General features: G+C 49.8%; 1 protein-coding gene across 4 annotated transcripts in view; it reads left to right on the forward strand.

Moving 5' to 3' along the window:
• The window catches only part of LOC121596885 (serine/threonine-protein kinase tousled-like 1), a 51,729-nt gene that overhangs the window by 15,776 nt on the left and 9,277 nt on the right, over nt 1-26,676 (forward strand). Inside the window, exon 1 of one of the 4 annotated variants that reach the window (XM_041922252.1) lies at nt 3,480-3,867. The exons of the other annotated variants lie outside the window; for them this stretch is intronic. Coding sequence (XP_041778186.1) covers nt 3,652-3,867 — 216 coding nt within the window. The 5' untranslated portion in view covers nt 3,480-3,651. Of the gene's footprint in view, nt 1-3,479; nt 3,868-26,676 lie in introns of those variants that run through there. 4 annotated transcript variants of the gene reach the window in all.

The following is a 26,676-nucleotide window of genomic DNA, read 5'->3' on the forward strand; positions in this document are numbered from 1 at the left end:
AGAGAGAGCGAGAATCCCTCGATAAGAATTGCGTGTGTTTGGGCGGTTCGGAAAAGGGAAGAAGGGTGTGTAACAACCTATCTCCTTTTGCCTAGCAGCTGTTTTTGCCGAACTCTGCCAGCTAATGCGTGCGACTCCATCACCACCACCTAGGCAAGGGTGGCACTCACGACTGTAGAGGGCTGTTATGGGGTGCAGGGTTCTTTATTATGTGAGAGACACATAGCTCTACCCCACCGACACACACGGTGTTGGCAGCTCGGCTGCCTTCTAATGAGTCATTTGACATTTAGTGCCGCTTGTACGCAACGATCAGTTGTAAAGAGTGTGTTTATGGTTTCTTAACAGCGATCAGATGCCACTAAAACGGGGAGGTAACAACCGACAGGCAGGGGCACTCGAACTAAGGGTTAGTCGAACGTGTTGCGTTGGCAAAGCGGTTTCTTGCACAGATAGGCTTGTCTTTGTCTTGTACTTTCGCCACCGAGGAGTCCTGCGGACGGTCGTCTCTGATAAGATTGCGCTGCGTGTGTGTGTGTTTGTGAGAGAGTGTCTACCGGTGGCACTCACCCGGTGAAAAAGGGATGCGTTCACCGCCAACCGCTGACTGCATTTCCTTTTACTAACCAGGCGCCTCCCTCTGTCCTCCACACGGTTTCGGGTAGCGTTTTCAGTCCGAAATGGGTTCATCACTATGCTCCACATGATTGCATGGCGACACTGCCTGTCTCTCTGGGTGTGTTGTTGCGATGAGGTTGAAGCGAAAAGCGCAAATCGAAGGGTGAAAGCAGCCCGTCGGTCGCCCATCGATCTGAAGACGATCGATAGCAACGTAGCCGCGCGATGTTGTTTTTTTTTTAGGGGGGCGTGGGACACAAATCGAGCATTCGGTGTGTGCCACTCGCGCTGGTTTGGTGCAGTGTACTTTCACCTAACCTCTCCCTCGGTGCCGCAAATATTTCGCCTCGCTGTGTCACGTACCGCGTACCGTGAGTGCATTCAACCGGTCCAAGCTAAAAGCGTCCGTTCCTCGCTTATCATCTCGTGATATGGTCGTTGGTGAGTGGCTGGTTGTATTGCTTCCTGTCCTGTGGTTCACATTGTGTGGGAAGACATTGTTAACACACAAAAAAGATCCACTTTGGATGGACCGCTACTTTTGGGCGTCAAAAAATTCCAAAAAATATAGGAATGCACGTAAGCGACGAACTTCCCCCCAAATCTTTTGCACTAGAATGCGTCGTATGCAAATTGCTGCGATGCACACTTTTCCGCAACATTATTATGTACAATGACCTTCCACACAAAACCCTGCGGGAGTGTACCTGGCACTCAAAATGGCGCGTTATCCAATTGGCCTGACGGGGGGGGGGGGGGGGGGGGGGGGGGGGGGGGGCCCGCGTGTGTGTTACGGTTTCTGCCTTGCTCGCTTCTTTCTCCAATTTCGCTTGCAATGGACGGATATGCAGGTTATGCCCTGAGCCCCGCTCAATATCGACAGCTCTCTCGCCCCGTTGCTTTGCTTATTTTCAGCGTTTGGTTTTTTTCCTTTCTTCTTCTCTTACTTTCTGCTTTGCTCTGCAAGGTGTGGTGGCTATCCATGCATTAAACCCTCCTCGCCGGTCGCCATTTTATAGCCATTTTAATTAGAGTGTTTTGTGGTTTGCTCTTCGCCCCGCGGTGTGTATTTGTGCTCCGTGGTTTTGTTCCGCAGCGTGGGCACGTTGTAGCGAACGGAAATGCGAAATTCGCGAATTTCAACTGGACCCTGGAGGAAGGATTCCTGTAAGAATATTCGTTGCCCCATCGTACTTTTCGCGGGAGTTGAGGGAAGAATGCTGTTAAATGGGGGGTGGTTCAGGGCGCGCTCGGATTAAATCATCATCGCTCTATCGCGATGAACGGGTGACGTGTGGAGGATTTTTTTTTTCGTGTTAAACAAATCCCTCACAAAACAGAGAAACTTGTTAGTAGTGTGTGTGTGCGTGTGAGTGCATTAGTACTGGGAACTGTTTTGTTTGTGTGTGTGTGTGTATGTGCAGTGAGTGGCAGCAGAAGGGGAAGACTTTTCTACTCAATTTTTCTCTTTGGTTTCGCCCGGGGTTCGTCGCTTGCACATCCAACATCATCCTCCTCCCTCCTCCCTTCCCGGAGAAGGGAAGAGCAACCTGTGTGAGAGGCGATAGAGGGATCTCACACAGAGCCACCCCCCTGGGACGTGGTTGGTGGTGATAGCATTGCGTCAAGACCGGCAAACACTCTCAACCCCCCTCCACCAGCCCCCTCCCTGAATGTGTGTGTGTGAGAGAGAGAGAGAGTGGTGCGTGTCGGGCGAGAATAGATTGGTGAGCGAGTGTGTCTGAAACATCTGAGAAGACATGAATGAAAAGCCGCAAACCCTCTCCCCCCCCCCCCCCGCTATACGGGTTAGTGTCTTTGGCGGTGAGTTGAGCAAACTGTTTCCCTGGAATCTCTCTTTCTCTCTCTAAGTTTTGTTTTTTTATGCTCTATATATCGCTCTCTCTCTCTCTCTGTCTCTCTCTCTTTCTTCACTCGCACTAAGCAGTAAAGAATCGGATTGAAGTGTCGAAAGGGGTGGGTGGTCTGGGAGAGTAGCCCGGCTGTGTAGACACTGGCGCACGCTGTTGGTCCGCTTCGGAACGACGGTGCATCATTTGGTGTTCGGGCGTTCGCGACATGCGATCGCGAGGTGCTTCCGCGTCCTGTGTGTGTGCGTGTGTCCGTGGCTCGGTGTTTTTACAAACCCTATACGGCCGCAATCCGTGATCATCTCGTATCCGGCAGGCTCGGGAAGGCGTAGGACAGCACAGCAGCACCCGTGTAGCCTTCGCACTCTGATAAGGGCCCAAGAAGTTTGGTCGTCGTCGGATGGTGGAGACGGTGAAGACGAACCGCGTACCACAACCGCGCACTACGCACAACCGCTGCGACTCCCCCACATCGGCATACGGAGCGTTCTCTGGCGAGTGATTAGCTGCGAGTGTTTCTTTTGTGCACGAACCTCAGCCAGTAGCAAAGAGGGTGGGTACTCTGGTGTGTTGGTGGTGGAGAAGCAATCGAGAAAAAGTGCGGCAGAGGTGTGGGGCCTACAGTAACCACGGTTGAGACACAGTCTAGCTTTAGGGGGAGGGCAGCAGTCTCGAAGAGGAATTTGTCTCAGGGTTTCTCGCCTGTGTGCTGCGGGCCAGATCAACTTTTTGGAGCGACGGAAGAAAAAATCGGAGAAACCTGTGTAGGGGGCGTCCGCGCGAATGCGTCCTCAACCGTCTTCTGTTATCGGGCCCAGTGTTCAACTATCAAACGGCAGCAGCAGCAGCAGTCAGTAGCGGTCCTAACGTCGGTCAAGAAACAAGAGTGCGCCTGGTGCGTGTTTGTGGCAGTGTGTTTGTGAGTGCGTGCGTGTGAGTGACAGATAGGAGTAGAGCTACCCCCCCCCCCTTTCCCCCCCCCCCCCCCCGTGATGCGTGTTCAAGCCCCATAGGATAGATAGGCAAATAGGTGGTGTTGGTGTGTGTTGGGTGTGTGCTTTTCGGTTTGCAAACGTTTTGAATGTGGGGGGCACATGCGAACAGAGAGGGTCAGCGGTCGTCGGCACAGCGATCAAATCCACCACCCAGCTAGTCTGCTTCAATGAAGAACAAGCAACAGCAACCATCGCCACCAAAGAAGCAGAAGAAGCAGCAGCAGCAGCAGCAAACGCAGCGCCAAGAACAACTGGAGCAGCAGCAGCAGCAGCAGCAGGCCCAACAGCGCTCATCACCATCACGCTACTATCAGCAACAGTATCAAGAACCGCTGCCAAAGAGAAGCTTGGACGATATCATGCTGAGCTCGTACTACATCTATGTGAGTAGTCAAAGGGGAAGGGACGGGGGCAAAGCAGCGTGAATAGTGAGTGAGTGAAAGAGCGATGACGGTGCTCTATTTTCACCATTTTGTTGGCCGGTTTTTGCTGTGTGTCCTCTAAGCAATCCTCCTGCGAATAGTGGTCGTACTCTCCATTTTGCGCTAAACAAAAGAGCAAGAATGAAAGAGAGAGAGATAGAGCGAAGAAGAGACAAAACCAGCCGTACTATGGGTGTTGAATGGTCGCGGTTGCTTACCTGCGTGCTTTTGCAAATCGGTAACAAGATCGATTACGCAGCAGGCTTGTTGGTTTGGGCAGGGGCGCAGTAGGGGATTCAAACACGCAGCAAGTAGGAAGAGAGCCAGTGGGGTACAAACAAAGGGAGTGGGGTGGTGGAGTGGACGATAAGAATAGATTTTTGCGGCTGAAACAACAGACTCTCGCGGTGGGCTGTTGTTAGCAAAACACGCAGAGACTCAAACGCGTCACAAGCGACGGGGGGGGGGGGGGGGAGAGAGAGAACGAGAGCGATGGGTTGGGAGGCAAGCACTGTGTCGATCGAGGTATTTTTGCGAGGAATGTGAAATCACTGCGTGTGTGTGTGCGGTAGGGATAGAAGCGTGTGTTGTCCCGTCGACTTGGTTGCGACTTGGTCGTCAAACCATTCATACAATCTCCATTTTTTTCTTCTCTCTTTCTCTTTCTCTCGAAGCAGCGGCTAACACCCGCAAGATGATGGGGTCGCCCTGGGGCCATCATCGACCGGGTGTGTGTGTGTGCGTTGGAGACCGGCTGTGGCCGGGGTGGAGAAATAAATCAAATAAGGTGGCTGAACGGGGGATCATCGCATGCGAAGGGGGGCGATTGTTTCTCTCTTACATACACTGTATATATATCTCCCTCTTTTTCTCTCTCTATCTCTCTCTCTCTCTCTTTCTCGCTCGCTTGTACGAGGGTCATTATTGTTTTGCTGTTTTGTTTTGGTGTGTTTTCGTGCCTTGTTGTTGGTGCGGTCTGCATTTAATGTGCTCCTCCACTGAGTGGTGGGTGTTGGTGGTGGGTGCGGTGGCGGCGGTGGTACACTGGAATATTCCACTCGAACCGTTAGTAACCAGTGTGACATAGCGGCAGAGGTTAGCAAGGGGAAAATAGCTGTTTAGGCCCGGATACTGACGATCCGTCACGCTTTTGATGCACGTCTTTGCTAGAGAGAGAGAGAGAGAGCTGGAAGAAGGGCAGAAGGACAACATGTTGTAGTACCACCACGGTTAGGTCCCCTTCGATCAGGTCATCATCGTGTAGGTTCCACTCTTGTCTCATTCAAATGGCCCCGTTTCTGGAACTTTTGAATTTGCTGAGAGATGCGCCAATCTCCGCGAATCTTGGATGCTCCAACAACTTCCGAGCGGTAGGCGCTAGCGGATGATGGTTGTTAGTGCTTGTTTCGGAAGTTGCAATAGAAAGAGAGCAAAGAGAGCAGCAACACACACATACGCCACTGGTCGGTAAGCCGGACAGTGAAGTTTCGCTTCGTTGCCAGGTGTAAAACAATGTAGTCTTCCTACACTGTCCAAAAATAGGACCTAAAGGCAAATGAGGTGGGCAGTGACACACCATCCATACCACCACCACCGCCAACGGTTCCACTCATCTCATTTGCCCTTCTTCGCTCGGGTCCTTGGGTCGCTGGGTGTTGTGTATGATTCGGCTTCAGACACCTTCCCGTATCGTCTTCCATCGGCACAAACGGCGCTCTATGTCGCTCTGACGTCAGCGATGGTAGTGTCGCGTGGGCTGGCTGTGTGCGTGTGTATGTGGTATGGCTAAGGGCGGACGGCGATATTCAATTACGAAAGGTGGGGATGGTCCCTTGTGGAGCACAAGAAGCAACCAAGAGCGGACGTCAGCGAAATTCGCAGTACCAACAGCGTGTTTGGTACATGGTTTTGGGGAAGTCTTATGCGTTTAGACGAGAAAAGTTATTAGCTCCCGCTCCTCTCCGCAGGTGTAGAATATCGTGGGAAGGAAAGCAGATGGGAGACGCCACATTACCAGTAACATGGATGCGAAAACTCCCTCTCCAGCGCATCCGTTATCCAGCAACGGGAGCATCCAGGTTTTCCCTACTTCCGTTGTAATCGAGCTCGGACTGGCAAACTCTAGACTGTAGACACATAGCAGTGAAAATTGCTATAGTCCCGTTGTTTTTGTGGTGTAGCGCACACGTATATTAGGTGCCTATATGTTGTCGAAAGTGTGAAATGATTCAAAAATGAAATTTGTCACAATTTTTTGGAAGGCTTTCCAGTGCCCCAAATCTACAACGTCTATAATGTTCTGGGCGACGACTCGTATCCTTTGAACGACGACCCTACCACATCCTGCCAGAGTTCTGCCCGGGGCGAGCTGTCAACTCGTTTTCTGGAGAGTTCGTCGGGCTTTTTGTGTTTGTGAGGCGCATACGTTTTCTTATTCTTTTTGTTTTGTTTGGCTCTAAGAGAGGTTCACCGCCGCGTAGGTGCTGCGGAAAAGTCTCCAGAGTACGTGTGCGCAAAGCTCTGTCTGTATGTGTGTGTTCTTGGGCTTTTAAATCGCGAAAAGCCATCACCACGCACCCGCCCGCCCGACCCAGCCATCCTTCCTACTCAGAGCGAGGCGGAACGGACCAATGCCTTGCCAGACGATGGTCATCGGGCCTTTGTGGTAAGGCTTTGCGTGTCCGTATGTGTGTGTGTGTGTGTGTTGCGAGAGGGGGCTTTTAATAACTGCACTTGCAGCAGCACACGAGCCCGTACCCCGTGTACCCGAGTGCGCATGGCTGTGTGGTGCCAAACGGTGTTGGTGGTGCCTACAGCAGCCTTTCTCTTCCTTTCCCGCTCTGGCACCTTTCCACCTACCACTGGGCTGGATCTTTCCGAGGCCTAGTTTGATTGTAGACAAAACGAGCTTTTCCATCGAATGTGGGTGGGCGGGTTGGAGTGTGGGGCATGGCTGTGGGAGTGAAGTATTGCTGCGGCCATTAGCGAATGTCGGATGGGGATGGCTGGGTGGATACAAGGGCTCGCATACAGCCGATCACACAGACACGCACACATTCACTCACACACACACACACACACACACACACACACACACACACACATATATATATATATATAAACACATCCCCCCATTGTTGGGTGGTGAATCGCGGCTAGATCGAAAGCGCTTTGTGAGGGGAATGGGGGGGGGGAGGAGTGTTGGGTGGACTTCACCGAAAGCCTAATCATATATGCGCTCGAAACAGACGTAGAGTGGAGGGAGGGTGAGGGGTGGTGAGGGGATGAATCTACGTCCGTCATCCACCCTACACCCCTCCAACCCACCTCCGCCCCCTCTTTCCCCTCCCCGCGATTTTCCCGTTTTTCACCTTCTTTGGGTCCGGCTATATGCTTCACACTTCCACCTCAACCTCCTCTACCAAACCCCCACACCCCTTCCTCGCCCCTGTTCAGGCTTTTGGTACATATTTCATCGACGTGCGGCCTCTTCTATCGCTTGTCGCGCCCGGTTTTGTGTGAAATGTGTTCTTACTCTACCAACCACACTCCCATCCCTCCTCCCCATCCACCCATTCCGTTCTCCGCTCGTTGTGCGTTCGGCTCTCGGGGTTTATAGAGTAGCGGTTTTTGTGTGCCCGGCGAACGCAAAATCAGGGCTGCTTTAGTGTGTCTGACTGAGAGAGAGAGAGAGAGAGAAAGAGAGAGAGAGAGAGAGAGCGAGCAAGCAAGCGAGAGCGCCGGTGAACAACGGGGAAACAAGGGAAACAAGATTTTGTGGATCATCCCAGTCTCCTCCGTGTCGGCTGTGTGCCTCCGTTTCTCACGGGTTTCGTTGCGCTCCACCAGCCACACCAACAACCCCTCCCCCGGCTCACACCCCATCTCCCAGGTCGCTCTTCTACTGCTGCTGCTCCTGTTGCCCTGGTAAAAATGGTGCCCGAGCCCCCGGGATCACGACGGTCGTGCCTGGGCGGCTTTGCGTGAGATTGGGTTGGAGCAAAACGGTGCACCGCGGTCCTCTTCTAGCCGCTGCCCAATTCTTCTGCTATTATGTTCTCTCTCCTTCTTACGCACGGTTGCAATGGTCTTTCGATATCTCTCTCAATCCTTCTCTTTCTCTCTCTCTCTCTCTCTCTCCAGCGGGTGAATTATAAAGTGTGGTTATCGGTTCTTGTACCTGCCCTTTAGTGGTGTGACCGTCCGAAACCGCCAATCCCTCCTTCCCCCTCTCCCCGCGAGCTCACCCATTTTGGAAAGTGCAGGCGAGGCCGGAATGGAAGGGGGCGGGGGGCATATGATTTTGCATCGGCGGGAAGCGACCGTTCGAACGAGAAAACTAAGCACACGAAAGGAAACTGTCTAAAGGGGCGAGCTGATGTGTTGGAGGAAGTTAATGAAGAAGAAGAAGAAAAAAAACACTCGGCCAAACCGAAAAGAGAAAGAGCGTAAATACCTTTCATTTCCGAACCCTCAGCCAGCGAGCTGTTAAGACATCGCTTGGCTAGAGATGGGTATCTGGAAATCAGACTCATGAATTGAAATGAATCTTCAAAGAGGATCAATGCTTTTGAATCTCCAAAGCTGTTGTTGTTGTTTTACAGAGGCTTTGGAACTCGTGGATCTCCATCTTAAATGTTTCAGGTCCACATTTAAGTCATGTCAAGCATGGTCATAGATTCATAATCTCTTAAGATTCGTGAATCTGAAAAGAATCATGTCTCTGAAAGTATGTCAAACGAGTCATCCATCTCAGACGAGTCATATATCTCGAAAGAGTTCTTGATGTCCAACGTGTCAAGAATATCAACAGATTCATGAATTTCAAAAGAGACTTGAATATCAAAAGTGTTTTTCTCAAAAGATTCATGAATTTCAAAGGAATCATATCGGATCCCTTCGTCAGTGGAATGGTTACTGCAAACGTTAAGACTTTAGAGACTTGAGGATGTTTTCGAAATCATGTATCTCTGGATATTTGATTCGTGATTCAAATCAAATAATCACAGAAGATTCGTAGGAATGAATCCTGTAGAATGTTTTTGGTTGTGTGAATCTTTAAAGAAGAAAAAATCTCATTAGAATTAATCCGTACGAAATATTTTTGTGAATGAATCATTAGGAATGATTCATATGAAAGAATCTTTACATGGAATAAGAAAGTTTCATGTGATTTGAATTTGAGAGAAAGATACGAGTGAAGCTTAACGAAAGATCCTTGAAGTTTATAGCTACTTTTCAAACCTTTCCTATTTTCATCTTCTTGGAGCCTGTTAGTGGCGGTGCCTGCTCGAAGAAACACGGACCTAAAGGAAGAGAGTGAGAAAGAGAGTCTAGGCGATATGAGGCTAGGTGATAGAGTGAAAGCCTGCGGATACAGCAAACACCCAACGAGAAGGAGGGACACACCACACAGGTTCGTTTATGGAAAAGAGTGTCGCGATCCGCAGTCGAAGGAACTTATTGCCCGCCCTCTCTCCACCTCCTCTTTCCCTTGGGCTTGCCGAAAGAAACTGGAGCTCACATCAACGATGTTTATAGCGAGAGAGCGAAAGAAAGGTCCACTTTATCCGTGGTAGCGTGGTGTGTTTCTTCAAATCTGTAAACCGAGTGCGTTCGCGAGAGTATGTGTGTGTGACCGGAGTGTTGCTTCTAGGTACAACAGACTCCCCTTTTCGCTAGGACCTGCTAGTGTATTCTGCTCTTCCAGAAGCCATGGTTTAGTGCTCTCTGTCCTCTGTGGTGTGGTTTGTGGCGTTGTTGCAGCAAAGACTCACACTCGCACACGTTCCATACGCGGCAAAAGTCTCATCTCGATGTGACTATTGTTTTGGGTGAGAGACATGAGTGTGTAGACTCGACTCGAAAATGTGTTTTTGGGGGGTCACGAAGGGAAATGAACATCCCACCTTCACGTTCTGACACACCACAAACCAGTCCCACCGAACAGTCCGTACCAATCTCTAGCTCCGGTAGGCGGATACACACACACGTTGCACAGTTCTCAGTTTGTGCGTGTGAGTGTTTAAAGGTTTGAATTAATTATTGTCGAGTCTCGATTCGCTGGCAACTTCCACCGGGAAACACTGTTTTTCGGGGTTGAGAGACGTAGGGAGCCGAAGAAGGAGACGGAGGCGGACGGTGTTGCGGGAGCGTAGCGATGAATGTAATGAGACTATCCATGGGCTTTAGCTCCGATGTTCCACCGTCCCTTCCCTTTCGCGTTTTGTTAGGGAAGAATGTGGGGGAGGAGGAAGGGGGGGTCCGAGTACCGACAGCAGGGTGTTGGAAAACGGCAAAGACCCTTATTACCGAGGGCCGCCTTTTACGCTTACCGGAGAATTGGAAATTTGACATTCGCTTAGGCGCGTTGTGCTTCGCCCGTTGTGCACTGAACCGGGAAGATGGACCCCCCCCCTCTGAGCATTGGTGTGAAAGTGAAAGAGATACTCATGGTGAGCGATGGAGAGAAATGGAAAGAGTGCAGAGGGAAGGCAAGAGGAGAAAAGTGGTAGAAAAAAGAGTACAACACGCATTCCAGTTGAATCCGCTGTCAGGGAAGGGAACGGGGCAGAAACTGGAAGAAAGAGGCAAACTACAAACGTACAAAACGCAATCCACGTCATTGCGAAAGTTGATTAGTGAGATTTGGGTTGTCCATACTATTGTAAACAAACCCCGAACGTCAATGCACTATATAGCGCAATCTGTCAAACAATGACAGCTGTCAAAATTGTGCAATTATCTATGTGTGTGTGTGCAAAAGTGTCGTTGGACAACATGACCTTTTACCAGTCGAGTCGATTGTGTGTGAAAATGTTTGTCCACGCATGGTACCAGGGGTGTTACTACTACTAGTACTCACGTGTGACGTAATTGACAGCCCTGGACGATTGTTGTGAGAGCAGCAAAAAAAAAAAAAAAAACGATTCCAGCGATTCTACCTTCGGGAGATATACACCGGCGTGTCTTTTCTGCCCGATCCAAGATGGCGGCTCACGGCGCTTGCTTAGGAGAAAGGTGGCAAGAAGAAGTAGCGATGCATTGGTGTGTTTTTTTTTTGGTATTAAATTGTAGCCTCTCTCGGTGCGTTGTCTTCTATTGCGCGCCCCGAACGGATCAATAAACGAAAGGCCACAAAGGAAGGAGATGATTTCGAACAGTTTTCTCTCCTTCTCTCCTTCTTGTTTTCACATGCGTACCCTCTCTTTTTCTCACTCTTGGCTTGCCTTATCACAGGCCGCATTGTTGCACACCTGTATCACAACCTCACCTCAATAATGTCTCGTACTGTCCTTGAACGTTCAGCAAGCAGCAGCAGCAGCAGCCGCCAACTTGCCCTCTGCCATCCTCATTTGCGCCTCTCGACACTGCGTTGCTGAAATATCCAGTTTTGTTTTTTGCGTGCCTACCTTCCCCCACCTCCCCCTCCCCATTTCCCCCAAACGCAAGGGCTGTTCCGCGAGTGAGCACAGAGTCAAGGCAAAGCAGCAAGCACGGGCAAGCATAAAAAAGGTCCATCTCAAATACGAAGGTGAAAATTCGCATAAATCAGACCCGGAGGCGGGCAGGTAGGCAGGCAGCGTCAGGCGGTAGTAGTAGGCCGGCCCGGCCTGACGAAAGCGGCCCCCGGTGTGGTGACTGGTTTTGCTTCTCGGCAGTGTCAGTGTGCGCGCGTCCGTGTTTGTACGTCTCTAGATTCGGTTTTCGTGTGTGCACCGTAGGGAATTTCAGACGCGCGGTCTCACACACATACACACCGGTCTGCTCTGGTTGCCTCCTGTCCTGAGCTCTGAGGGGTTATTAATTTCTCTTCCGAACCACCACCCCCCTTATCCTTCACCTCGCCACCCCTTTCTTCGCGTGATTTTGCGCGCACACATGACCTAACGAAAAATTGAAAACCCTAGGCCCCGGGGACAGGGAAGAAGGCCCTTTTTCCGTTCAAGTTTGCAATCCGCCGTCTTTGGAGCAGCTTGTACTTCCTTCTTTCTTCCCCTCCGCTCCCACTCTTGGGACCTTTCCCGGGGCAGTAGGCGCCCGAAGAACCCTTTTTTTTCGGTGTGTGTGTTTTTGGGGTTTATGTTGCCTTGCCTGCCGCTCATCGATTTTTGTTCTCTGCTTTTTCTCATCGGCTGGTGGGCCACTTTGTGTGTATGTGTGTGTGTGTGTGCTGTGTTGTTTTCTGGTGTAGATTTTTTCGCTTTCGGCTCTTCGGTTCTCGATCCCCCCAGTCCCCCCTGTTCCTTCTACAAAAAAAACCTTTTTTGTTTTTTTTTGTCGGTTTGCTGAGTTGTTGTTGCTGCTGCTGTTGTTGTTGTTGTTGTCTGCATTTCTCACCCTTCACCACCACTTCTTCCGTCTTCCCCTCGGAGTTGTGTGGGAGCTTATCGGTGCCGGTGCCGACGACCATTTGATCACGTGGATGTGTATGATGACTGCAGCATGAGGGGGAGGGAGCGGGGAGATGAGGGGTTGAGGCATATAGAGAGCCAGATAGAGAGAGAGAGAGAGAGGTAAGCACAGTAGAAAAGCGCCAGTGGTCGATGACGGCCATTTTGTGAGTGTGCTGTCGGTCGTGCCATTAGTTTGCCATTTTGCTACTGCTCCACTGCACGCCTCCACCCCTTCGCCACCTCTCCCCCGGGGAACTCTCGCCGCTCCAAGGGGTGTTGTTGGGTGGATGTCTCGTGGAAGCCGTGTCATACCCGTGTCGAAACAGGCAGCAGGAAGGAGAGCGAGAGAGGGGGTGGGGGGCGGTGGCGTAGGGGAGCGAGGATGGCTGAGGGGTGGGGCGGTGCGATGTGCGGTAGAAATGGAACAGAAAATGACGCGCGCGCGTGTACACAAACTTCAAGCGAATAGCGTTTAATATTTATAGGTACGTGCCCGAGCACATACTATCTAGCTTCGCCTTCTCCTTGCCCTATGCATTGCCCTTCCCTCCCCTTGCCCGTTCCGTGCGCGCTGCTGGCCCGCGCTCTGTATCTCGTGAGCCCGCGTGAGCCCCCCGCTTGCTGCCCGCGCGTTTATCAACCCTCCTCCCGTAGAAAAGCAGGGTCGCGTTACCAGGGCGCGTTTTAACCTCTCCGAGCTTCTCCCTTCCCTCCCTGGTCCTGGGGACGAGATAAACTGTGTCTATGAGAGTGGGATGCAGCGATGGCTCCCGGGGCTGGCGGTGGGTAGGGGGGAAGGGACGAGGGGGGGGGGATTCACCCAAACGTCCCCGCCTGACGTTTCTCGGGCTGCTTTGGAACGCAAATAAATAAATTCTTGATAAACCCTAATATTGGAGTGAAGAGAGGGGACGGAAGGGCTGGGCAAAGGGGAATAGAATTATGGAAAGCAGCACACACACACTCACACACTCCTACTCTTTCTTCGATGAAAACCAACAAACGTAAGCCAACACCCCCCCCCCCCTTGGAGAGCTCAATTGTGTTCGTGTTGTGCATATTGACGCTAGAAATCGATGTCCGCCACTATGTGTGTGTCTGTGTATGTGTTTGTCGGACATCGATCAATATGCCTCTTTTAATAAGAAAAAGAGAGAATCCAAATGGTCAGCTCTTGATTGTGATCGGGTCGGTTAACGGTCGGTTAACGGTCTAATAGGGTAATTTTGGTTATTGTCGCTCTCAACTCTGGCGCTGCTCCGGTTGACGATGGGATTGGTTGTCGATACCACCATCTCCCCCCTCAGGGGACGTTGTTGAAGCTGTCGCAACAACCGATTCGATTGGTTGCGAAAGACACGAACAATATAAACAAAATCCCCATACAAATCAAAGTGCTTTAAAGAGCGCCCTCTAGTGAGCGCAGGCAGCAAGCAGTATTCTGTCACCACCATACTCTTCCCACCCCACAAGAGTGTGTGTGTGGGCATCGATAAAATTGGATCTGAACCAACGAAAAGAAAAGAAAGAAGGAAATAAAGACACCTTACTCAGAACACGGATAGAGCAGCAGGTTATGTGTCTCTGTACGTGTTTTAAATAGCAAACAAATAGCAAGCAACCGTACAGTGAAAACAGAGAGCAAAAAAATGGAAAGATTCAAGCAGACACGCAACTAACAAACGGGAATGTAAAAAAAAGAGGGAAATGTGTGCGCTACACACAACAGGGTGGGACATTCGGGGTGCGAGGGTCACCAGCTGGAGAGAAGCACCACTCACACGAAAACACTCTGGTTGTTTTATTTTATTTTATTTATATTTTATTTTATTTTATTTTTTTGCTCTACCTGCTTGGTGTGGGCAGAAGATGGGCTGCGGATGGGAATGGCAGCAAAAAAAGGCAAAAAACGCCAAGATTTAAAAGCCCAAAAGCAATCGACCAACAGAGCTCAGTTATAGACAGCAAAAAAAAAGTATTACCATGGCCGCGCGCGCCGCACTCTGGAAAACATAAATACACACACACACACATATACAAACAGACAGAAAAGCAGCAAGGGCAGAAAAAAGGTGCTGTTGCCGCTTGGTGAACTGCTGAAAACGGACACGCCAAAACCAAAGAATGAGAAACCCATTCCAACCAACCTCGCCCCCTCTCAATTGCTCCTTGGGCAGACCTTTTTTCTCTCTTTCTCTATTACTATCTCTCTCTCTCACTATCTCTCTCTCTCACTCACTCACTCGCGGCAATCGTGAAGTGGTTGTTAGGGTTTCACCAAAGAAAAGCCCGAACAGAGTTTCTGAAGGTGTCCAGAGCGAAACAGGGTGGAAAGGAATTGTGCCCCTTCGCCACGAACCCGCTCAATCTAGGTGGGTGATCGGGATCAACGTCAAAGCGGGAAGAGCAGTAGCGGAATTGCATATTTTGCGAGCTGCTTTGCTCTGTGTGTGTGTGTACTTTATATTTCATTCTCATTTTCTTTGCCGCCGCTGTTTGGCTACACGCTTCATTGCCTGCTTTTAGGGTAAGGTTGGTGTGGGTTGGTGGCCAATGTACGCAATGAGAGAGAGATAGAGACACACACACACACACACACACACACACACACACAGAGAAAGAGATAGAGAGAGCGCGCGCGTGGAATGTTCGCCGGCAGTCCCCGGAGCATTGCTTTCATTCTATGGCTGTGTTCACTTTGCTGCATCCATATTTGCTTTCTTTGCAAAATGGTTATACCGTTTTGGTGTGTCTAGATGTGTATATATGTCTATGTTCATTCCCACCCCCCTCCCAGTGGGCATGCAATGAAGTGCTCTGCTGTGGTGTGTGTCTGCCAAAATGGTCAAAATTTGAGTGGCTTCCGCAATTTTTTTGGTGTGTGCTAAACACGCGGCGTGTTGTGTGTTACACATGCATACGTTAAATCGATACGGACGATGGGCTCTGTGTCTGACAAAGTGGCTCGAGAAAGCAGCGGTAGGGCAGGCCAGTCAGTGGCAAGGGCCCTGCTCTTCCCTCACCCACCCCAAAAAAAACCCTTCCAAGCGGTCCGTTTTGCTGGCTTTATTCCCCTGTTTTAATAGCGCACCACCTTACCGTGAGCGCTCCGGCATCCGTTGCTTTAAGGATATCACGCTGTGTATCCTTGGCACATTTGCTTTCTCTTTCTCTCTCTCTCTCTGCCCTTTTTGTTTAAACGACGGTGTATCCTTTCCATTTTTTGTTATTAAAATAGCTTCCAGCAGGAGCTAGGAGAGGTGCGCAATCGCTTCGTTTTTTGGTGTGCTCCGTGGTGTAACGCTACCGTAACGGGTGTGTGTATAACGCAGCGTGACGCGGTTACTGGGTGTTAGTGTCACACGGAGTTTGGGAAACTCCTTTTCACATTTTTTTACACAACTTACAAAACGATAGAAAATGATAGAAAGATGCGAATGTGTATCACACAGCAGTATCTCATCACACCTAACGCCTTACAAGCAACCCTTGTGTGTCGCCTTAAAGCAGAAAAACTTCAAAAAGGAGAAGAAGAAGAACTGTCTCTGTGTGTTTTCTCCTTTGTTCGGTACATTCCAGCGTAAATGGACATTTCTCTTTGCGATGCGATGAGACGGCGAACCCCTCTCGGGAAAAAGGACTCTTGAGCATGGGAAAGCTGCTACGTACAGAGAGAGAGAGAGAGAGGTGTGGTGGTGTATGCAAAGGTGATGATGGTGTTCCTTTTTCCTGTCCCAGACAATCATTCGCTCTCTAAGGACGATTCTCTCTCTCTCTCTCTCTCTCTCTCTCTCTCTCTCTCTCTCTCTCTCTCTTTCTTTCTTTCTCTCTCTCTTTCTCTGTAATTCTCTCTGTCTTTCTTTCTCTTTCTCTTTCTCTATGATTCTCTCTCTCTCTCACTCTCTCTCTCTCTCTCTCTCTCTCTCTCTCTCTCTCTCTCTCTCTCTCTCTCTCTTATTCTGTCATCTAAAGAAGGCACGAAAGTCATATCCCTTCCGGAAAAGCATGTAAAGCGCAAGCGACATTGTGTCCTTCTTGTGTGTCGTTGTGGCAGCGTTGTTGTGGTACGTACGCGCGTGTTCACTTCTCTTCCTGCGTAAAGGATCACACAAAGGATCAATGCGACAGATGTGTGTACATAACGCCGCTGGAGGAAGAGCGTAGCACCGCGAACAGAGAAAGAGTATTTATCACTCACTCTCTCTCTTTCACTCTCCTTCTCTCTCTCTCTCTCTCTCTCTCTCTATCTCTCTCTCTCTCTCTCTCTCTCTCTCTCTATCCTGACAAACGGTTTCGGTAGCCACTTATGTTTTCCGACCAGCAGTACAAACAAGCTGGTTCTTTGAATAAAAATTAGAGCAAACTATTCCCGGGCGGACGTGTGGTGTGGGTTATGTGGTGGTGGGCCTCTTGGACAAGCAAACGCTCCTTCTATCTGTATGTGTGTGTGGTGGTAATAGCACACTGCAATGCAATGAAGAACCGTAGCGATCGGGGGAAGGGCGACAAGAAGGAAAATGAAAAAAAAGGTCGGGAAAATGGTTATGGTTCGCGCGAGCCGCCACAGCAAGCGACAGCAGCCTCATCATCATCATCATCATCATCATCCTTCTCGGAAGGCCGCCAAATGCGCGCGCCCCTACGAAAACAGGATATACCGGTCCCGTTTCCTTCCTTGTGCGATTTTTTCTGCCTCACGGCCGGTTTCTCTCTCTCTCTTTCTCTCGTCACTCCCTCCGGTCAGTGTCCCCCCCCTCGTTTGTTCTCTACGGCGGAAAAATCATGTGGCCGCTTTCGTGTGTGTGTGTGGTTCGCGGTGCCTGATTTTTTTCTTCTCCTGCTTGCTTCCTTCCTTCTGCCAGGGAGTTGCTTCTTTGGCCTCGCCCGTCATCCTTTTGTGTCCTCGCTGTCCTTGATGTCCATTTTCCACTGTCTATCTCTCTCTCTCTCTGTTGTATATGAAACATACCACCATTTTATGTGCGGGCTCTGGAAGAAGTATGTTGTTGCGCTCTGTTTTCCTCTGTTTATGCTTTTGTCTTCTTTTCGAAAAAAAAACAGATCCTTTTTCCTCCCAAGCCATAACCTCTAAGGCTGCCGAAGCGGCAACTAATGCGTTTTGATTTCGCCATCGAAACAGGGCCTACATTTCGCTCTCTCCATCTCACTCTCTCGCTTTCTCTCTTTCGGTCCTCTCGGTAAAGCTGCACGGAACACGGCCTTCATGCGCGTTTTAATCAAATACTTTTGGGTTTTTTTTGGAGTACAACCTTATCTGCGCTCTCACTGTCGTCTCGCCGGCGGTCGACACGAAAAGCTGGTCGGTGGGTGGGCCTCAAGGGTTTTTTGGGGTGGTTGGATGAGGTAGGCAAAGTACGCCGAACACACTCTCCCATGGTGGCTCGCCGTTTTGCTCTGGCGCTCACTGCCCACGCGTACATACAGCAGCATCAGCAGCTCCCGTGTGTCTAGCGTGAAGTGATGCGTTTTTGGTTGGGCCCACGCATTCCCCCCCCCCCTCGCATTTTGATAGACCAGAAATTGGTCACCATTCTCCTCCTCCCTTCCGGAATGCGTCATTTCACCGCCTCCCCACTCGAAGCGTGTACATACGCAGAAGCGGCAGGAGGCCATCTGGATTAGAACAATGCCTTTGCACACATTTAGCTTCCCGACGTTTTGTGCGACGGGGAAATTGGCCAAATATTTAATGCGTAAAGGGAGGGGCGTCATCTCTCCTGCCCGCTTGCTCTGCCGGACGACTTTTGCGCCCTCTGTGCGGAGCTGTTTTATGGGCAAATAAACGCAGAGTAGGAAGGTCGTGCTTCCCTTTGGGTGATGGCTGTCGTTACGTAAGCAGTGAAAAATAGGCTCGGGTGAACAGGCGAACGGATTATGCATTACCATTTGGTCACTGCGGGCTCGACATGGAGAAAGTTCAGTTCGTGCTCATGCTTCAGGTAACGCGAAGCGTTAGTAGAATGCAACTTCTTCAAATATATAGCTCCGTTTGTGTTCGACACCGTTGTTTTAACTCTTTCAAGAGAAAACACGCTCATGCAGTTGCGGCCTTTGCTATGAAATATGATGTTAGCTTTAGAATGTCACCTAAATCAACACTCAGATAAGTGGTCGCGGTCACGATCGATGACAGCTGTCAGTGAGATAATAATTTGCTGTCAAAATACAATATGCTTGTTATTCAAGATGCAAAATATTGTATCATCCTTGTTACTGTTGCGTCGTATTGGTAGAGAGAGCAATAGAGCAATCTGATGAGTGACGTCTGTAAACCAGCCCACTGACAATGTCACTAGAACCTGCTACTAAGCCCCTATAATCGTCCACTAACTGCGTGTGTTGTCTGCAGCAGGGAGGGCCATGCAATGTGGGCGTTTCGTTTCGAATTGGGTTTTGCAAAAATGAGAGATATGGCAAATGGCGGACGCCCAGTGCGGGGAGGGGGTGGTTAGACATAGACAAAAACGTCTTCCCGAGCCTGGGTTGTCCAACTACGAGAAATCCGGTGTGTCTGTGTATGTGCCGAGGATATGTTTGTGTCCTCGCGTAGTGCGGTTTTTTTTCATCTTGCTTTTCTTAAAACACTCTTGTGAAGAAATTTTTTTTCCATCCAAGAAAAATGTGCGGAGGCGAATAAAAGCTCGTGCTGGTCTAAGTAGGATGATGATTGTGGCGTGTGTGTGTGTGTGTGTGTGTGTACAACTATTCAATTCGGTTAGACTCACCACGGTTGATGGCAGAAGCGTCACCGCGGGATTGTTAATCGGCAGGTGATGGCGGTGTGGTGGGTGGTTTTCTGGTTCAAATGTGGAACCTCTGGTTCAAATGTGGAACCCGCACTAATGGAAAGAAGAAGAAGAAGAAGGAAAAAAAGAAAAAAACAAAACTCCACCATACCGCAATAATCACTCAAATGAGAAAAAGTAAGCGAAGTAACATCAAAATCTGGAACTCACCAGCACAAATCCAACACACTTACGCATACACACACTTGCGCAGTTAATAAATGAACGGGGCAACACAAACAGAAGAAAACACACACACACAATTTCGCCACCCCCTTCCTCGTTCACAACCCCCTTCAACCATGCCTCTCGGCTCCGTACACACAGGCGCACACACACGCACATGCGGCGAGATTTGCGTCAGTGGTCGGGGTTTTGGTCGGCAAAGGGTCGCCGTGACGCGAATGGAAGGAAATGGATGGTTTACACACACGCACACACGCACACATGCACAAAGGATGTAACTTAAACAAAGCGGCCGATTTTTGCGCGCCCACTTGCAGATCCGCGTCATCGTGATGATGATGCTGTCGGGTGAGGTGTCCGGCCGAACTTTCCCTTTCATCCTGCTGGGTGGGGTGTTTGGGGGGAGAGGGGGAGGGTTGTCAATAAAACCGAACTTGCCATCATCTTGCATAGGGTTTTATTTATGAAACGCAAAATCCCATAAACGCTGCTTGTGGCAAATTTTAATCAGCAAAACAGTAAATAGAAAACGTGAAATCATTTGACAATTAAAACCACAAGCTGCACAAGACCAATTGAACGATTGAATGAAGGGACGGAATGGGCACGTTAATCAAGCTGCCACAACATGGATGATGAGCTGTACAGTTGACTCACACGCTTAGCAGTTTGTTAATGCCCGACTCCCCCCTCCCCCGATGCCGGTGATCTCATGAGGTGTTTTTTTCCAGTTACTAGAACTTTGTTTTTACCAAATATGGGCGTTCGCTCCCGTTCGTCGGTTGTGTGTGTGTCCCTCTTCATTGTTTCCTTTAGCCGTTTTCTTTTCAGTCTTTTATAATTCTTCCCCTGTTCTTGTTATCCATGCTGGTCGGTTTCATCGGTTTCTTCCTTTCTTACCTCGATGGTTTCACTCTTTCTCTTCCTCGTTTCCCCCCCCCCTCCCCCTACATTTTGCTTGTTGCTTTTCTACATTTTCTTAACCAGCGAGTAGCATCTGCCGCCGCCGGGGTTTTGCTTCGCATGCCCTCCTGTGCTTCCTCCGCCTCTCTGCCCAGTTTCAGTTTGTGTGTGTGTATATATTACGCATTCAATCATTTAACGCGACCGCGGCTCTCGGGACTAACCAGCGGCAAATGAAGTGCGCACTGATGTGTGCGCTCGTCGTCGCCGCAAAGCATGGCGGTGGGAGCAAGCGCGCTCACTATCGCTCGCTCGTTCCCGCACGCCATCGAATAAATCACCTTTTTCTTATGCCTTCCCTCCTGTCCCCACGTGTCACCACTAGCACCCATCTTCTCGACTTTGTGCTTGTGTGTGTATGTGTCTTGTACGGGGTGGCGAAGAGTGGAAGCGCTTATTGTGTGTGTGTGTTTTATTTTTCATTATTAGCATTTTTTTACGTATCACGCGATAATCGATGGCGGCGATGAAAGGATCACTGCTTTGTGCCACACAGATTGTTAGGGCGAAAGAGGGAGGAGGGTGGTCCATCAGGTCCCGGTTGAATCGGGTGGGCGCCATGATGATTGCAACACATTATCCACTAATAAGGCACGATAAGACCACATAAAAAGTGGGTGGGATGATGGTGTGAGCAGCGGTGTACAAATCCTACCGCGATGGCCGATGCTGTGGTAGATTAAGGGGCCGCGGAAGTGACTTCCACGTTTGTTGAAGCGCAGCCCATCTGCCACCTGATAACGTCAGATCTCCGTGGGCGATGAGATCCTCTCGTTATCGAGGCGAATCAACGCTACACGCTGCGCGTTCCTTGTTCCAGTAGCTTGTAGAGGCGCAAAGGAGGTCTTCAAAGGAGTGACCGATTTTCTTGTGTCATTTTGTGTAATAAGATTGACAGTCTGCGTTGGTTGTACACAGCTGAGCAAAGCCAAGGTGTGTGTTCTTACGAATGTGAGGTTCGTGGTGTCCAGCGATTGTAGTCACTCACCTTTCAGACAACCGAAATCCCTCCCCGGGGATGTGTAGGTAGCGATATCAATCCACGTAACTCCGCCCGTCAAGGACGGCAGAGCTCCCGCTGCACAGAGCGTCCGGACCAAGATGGCAGTAATAAAATGGCACCTTTCCGTGTGCGCAATGTATGGCGGATTCCCAAAACACGAATAATAGTACTGGTTGCGCTTCTCCGCACGGTGGGTAACTCCTTTGGTACCCACACACCGGTCAAACCAGCAGCTGCAGCAGCAGTGGGTGTCGCCGGTTGCCTTGGGGAAGTCACGGGCAGACAGAGAGCTACCAGTGCCGCCGGTGCGTGTGCTCTGTGTTGTTGGTCTCCAACGTTTATGGTTTGTTTTGATCTCACTGAAGCACGCGCGGCGCGGGCGCTCTCTCTCTCTCTAGGGCTCTCTCACTCTTGACAGCAAAATAGTAGCTCGCTTGCACCAACACCAACAGATCGGCTCAGACATGCTGCGTGTAAGGGCCTGGAATGATACGGAGCGGATCGCTGGGTATATGTCCGTCGCTGCTGCTGTTGCTACGAACATGACCTTAAAAGAAATGTGTGCGCTTCGCTTGATGTTTTTTTGTTTGTGTGTATGTATATAATTTTTTCTTTCTTCTTTTTCTGCAACACATTTTGATACAATCTCGCAAAGCAGCGCTAGTAGTGTTGGTGTTGGTGGTGGTGACTACTGAATAATGATGGCATTAGCTTACGGCACTCGCGTTTCATGCTTGTTTCTTTTTTTTTTTGCTCATTCCTTTGGATCGATCATGGTGGCGACATGACCCCGCAGGGTATTTATATCACCCGACGGGGTTGTTTTTACCACTAAAACTAGAGCGGAAGGAAAAGGGAAGGGCTGTACAGCAGGCGCGCGGATTGGTTTCACACATTCGTTGCGAAAATAATAACACCGCCGTCTGTGTTGGGTCGTTTAATTGGTTGTAACTCTGGCAGCTTAATGGGTGCAAATCTGCCGTGCGATGATGGGCCTGCACGTTACCGGAGACGACGTCATCGTGGACGTTTTTTTTCTCTAATTCAGTTGAGGTATGGTATTTTTAGCACGTACATCTTCAAGATATTGCTGGAGTTTCGAATTTTGGTCAAACATTTGGTTTTGAAGTGATTGGATATCTCTTAACAATATCTCCTTTAGCTCTTACGTCGCTTATCGCGATGCTAGTTTGCATTCGCACAATTCGCAGCGCCTCAAATCGACTGTTTTGAACTCCAACCCCTTTCCCATAGTCCCAAAAAAGTACCAACTCAGACACACAGACATACATACGATAATTTCTCTCGCTCTTATACGCTCTCTTTGAGAGTCCAGAAGCAGCAAAATCGTTGCACCGCGTGTCTCTCGACACCATCTTCGCTGCAAAACCACCTCTCGGCGGAAGCGGAAGGAGCTGCAAGGCGCAATGAGAGTGTGTGTGTGTATGTCTGCGTCTAATAGTAGGCAGGCAAGATAGCAGTGTGCGTGTGTGCAGGTTTTGGGAATGCTTCGGGTTCTCTCGTGCTCAGCGCTGCTTCACAACCGGCGCGTGACGGTGGAGTAAGCGACGTACGCGCGGTATATCTGAGGGGTGAAAAAAAAACTAAGACAAAGCTTCCTCACTAACGCTCATTTGCATCGGGTCGCCGTGCGCACACCCTGCCCTGCTGCTGTGTGTATGCAGCTGCGGCTGTACCTCCGCAACCTGTTCCTCCAATGTCCCCCCTAGTCGCCCTTTTCGTCGGATATGCGTAGTCGCAGTGCCTGCACCCTACTACAAACTCACAAACACACGGCGAGGTGAGACTATTAGTGCCTTCCGCTGTGACCGGCTAGTGCTTGGGAAGAGCAACCCTCGTCTACATCCCTCACCCCTTGCCGGGTGATGTTCTCTGGGCTCTCTGGATTTGGGTGGGGACGTTTCGTTCCGTGGTCGTTGGTCGTTAGAGGGGGTTTGAGATTTTGCTGAGGAGGAGCGGTAAGGAACGGAGGGTTTGTTTCGTGCCCGAGCACACTGATCAAGCTAATGATAACGATCCATAAATTAATTGCCTAGTTGGCTCTGCCTGCGAGTCTGTGTGTGTGGATTGGAGGTTTTCACTGGGGTTTGGTGTGGTGGTGCTGCAATCTCCAATATTTGCTTCCGAGATTGTCCCTGATAGTGTGTGCGCGTAAGTGGGTTGGCGGTGGGGGGCAGACGATGAAGTTGCAATCAGGCGCGGCAAGTATGTATCGAGAGCACAGCTATCACACCACCCCCTGAGCATTGCGGTGGGTCTTACAGCTCCCTTCAATCGCATTTACAATTCATACCATGATGGGTCCCCTCAGCCCCGTAACTGTTTGTTGGGTACACTCAAACTCACCGACACTCGTGTGTTTGAGTGTGCCTAAAGGGTCGAATCGAATTCCTCGGGCACACGATTTTCGGTTGTTGCGGCGGATGGAATTTGGAAAGTCATGTGCGTACCAACAGCGGGTGGTGACTCAAGATACGATAAAGGTTGTCGTGAACCAGATAAGAATGGATGGTTTTACATCCGACCTGGCTCCGGTAGGACCTCGGTAGGTTAGGAAGTGTAGAAGGTATCATGGTTAGACTAAAGAGTTTGTAGAAAGTAGTTTGTAGGAAGTCTGCATGTCATTAACAAGTCTTGAACATCTTAAACATTGTGATAGCATGGATAGTTGAAGCAATCACATAATCAAAATGAAGATGTACTAGTAACTAAAAGATATGGATGTCTTCTTTCTTGGGACGAACCAGAGATATATCGTTGGAATTTCAACGATTTGCAATGGCAAACAATAAAACCATTTTACGTCAATGTTTTCTCACCGTCATTCAACGACCCCTAACGTTTCTCCATCTAATGAAGAGCAATAACTATAACTGCTTGGGGTTAGTTCGCTAGTCTCCACACTATCAGATCGATTGTCTGAGAGCATTGATCGATATGAAGAGAAAAACCCCTGAAGAGGAGGAACTAGATCGAGGCGGCGGCGTGTGTCTGAGAGGGAGTGTGTGTATGGTCCCACCAGGGATTGTTGCACAAGTAATCATTGGTATGCTTCACCGCTACATCTCTCAGTTACAGTTGGGTAGCGCTCAAGCTCTCCCCTCCCGGGAAACCTTACTGTGTGTGCCAGCACTCTTTGCACGGGAAAATACGCGAAAAACTAAGGCAGAAAAGGCCTCCGTCCTAGTAGTAGGCCTCTCCGCTCGTGTATGTGTAGGTGTGTGTGTGCGCGAACAGGGTCTAGAAGGTTTATAACAGATTGGACAACTTTCCAGCCGATACCGATGTTTGGTGTCTCTTTTTCTGCTCTCGCACGCGCACGTACGTGCTGGGTCGGCAAAATGGGACGTCAATTGATCCATGTTGCTGCCACCACCACCACCACCACCTCGCTGCGCATTTGTGTCTGTGTGTTTTGCGTGTGCGTCGTTTGTGCCTGCCTCCCGCACCAAATGATCAAGTGACCAGAGCTCGATTTTCACTGCTCTCCTCGCAACGTGGAATTTCGCCGCAAAGGGGCACTCACACTGACGGTACACTTGATAAAGCAATAGGCAGCAGTTCCGATCTCTGGGCAGCAGATTTTCTTTTAAGAGGCGTGTAGTGTAGGCCCGATTTGGTTGTACTTTGCTCCGCTTGCGAATACGCTGATGCTCGCTCTCTCACACTCTCTGGATGTTTGAATAATGGAAATTCCGATAGCGACAAGCTTGGCATGGCAACAGCATTATTGTTCCGTTTGCACAGTAATTTGGTTTTAGTCTTCTATTCTGCATCTCTTAATATTTTCCAGAGCTCTGGACAAGTTTCGTACAGTGTTGTTGAAGTAGAACAGTCAAACTTCCTGGGAACCTACAGGTTGGAGAGACGTTCGTCATTGGACAACAAGAATCCAGGACATCAAGTGTTGAACTCAAACTCTGCTGTTCTAAAACTCTTCTTATATAATTTAGGCAGTCTAGTAGCCAATGCATTGCTAATGATAATATGCCAGACATTAAGACGCAGAAGACTGACTAATATGTCCAATGATGAACGATCAAACTCAATGTCTCCATACAATTATATAACTAAAAACAAATCTGAATTAGGAACTGCGGGCATACGGCTTTTCTGATGACTTATCACTCGTAAGTCAGGAAGGTAATTGATTCCAACCGACCACAAGTGATGTTTGATTCAGAGCTGCCATATACCTTCTACGAGATGCACCTTAGGCACTCGTGCGCTTTGAAACGCCATAAATACACCACAAAACGAAATGGTGGAAGACTTGGCTTTTCAATCAGCATTTTTTCTGCAGAGAGTTCGTCGACTTTCGAAATCTATTTTCTTCGCCACCGGTTGTTTCGCTCACCAAAAAATGCCGGTATGTACACTCACTCACCATCTTAGTTACCGTTTTGCGGCTGCCATTTTTCCACCATTTCCGAGACGAAGGAGACGACGAACCTTTGCCACGTCGTCGGATCGTTCGCTGGTGGGGGCTGTTTAGTGTTAGGATGGGCCTTGGAAAAAGGCCCGGACACTTCCGGCCAGCGTTGTGTGCTATAGCCCCTGTGACAGCTGTCAGTGGCGCGTTGTGGCGGCGCCTTTGCGGACAGCCTCCCAAATCTCCCCAACAAAAGCGATGGTGGAGGGGGCTGTCGATGGTGTTGGGAAAGGGGGGGGGGGGGATGTACGGATGGTGCTACGAAAGTCCGTAATGAAAGTGACCATTATCGTGTGCCTCTTCCACCCCCCTTGCCTATTATAAGCTGACTTAAAGTTACGAACTGGCCACAAATCGGCCGAAAAGAAAGCGGACCGGCAGTATCTCATAGCCCTGTCCCGCGACCCACCTTCGTCGCCATCTTGTCGCGGTTTGTGTGTGCGTCTGTGCCTCCGTCAGCCATATTGCTTCCGATTGCGTTGGCCGACCATCATCATCGCACGGTAGGGTATGGTGAACGTGTTCCGTTTCGGGGTAGCCTTCTAATTTTTTTTTCATTCTATCCAATCCCCTCCCCCCCATTGTCTCCGCTGCTGCCACACCTTTGCCCTGCCGTGGCTGGAAATTGAATTGTTTGTGCTTTTGCGTCCCCGCAACCGTATCGCGCCGCGTTGCATACATTATAACACACAAGTATCTCTTTAAGCGCGACACAAATATGGAAGCGCACACACCACGGGTTTGATTCACTCGGACTGGTGGTGGCCCCCTGCAATGTGCCCAACCACTGCCCTCCGTGTGCGAGTGTGTGTTAGTTGTATGGGGCACTCGGTGTGCGGCGTTTGTTGTGCCTACAATTCGCCAACTGGAGGAGGGCGGCCCGTGTCCGGCGCAGAGATAGGTTTGATAGTGTTATTTATTTATTTATTTATATTTTCTGCTCTGCTTCAAGTTTACTCATCG

The sequence above is a fragment of the Anopheles merus genome, chromosome X (genome assembly GCF_017562075.2).
Source record: "Anopheles merus strain MAF chromosome X, AmerM5.1, whole genome shotgun sequence".
In the NCBI taxonomy this organism is placed as follows: domain Eukaryota; kingdom Metazoa; phylum Arthropoda; class Insecta; order Diptera; family Culicidae; genus Anopheles; species Anopheles merus.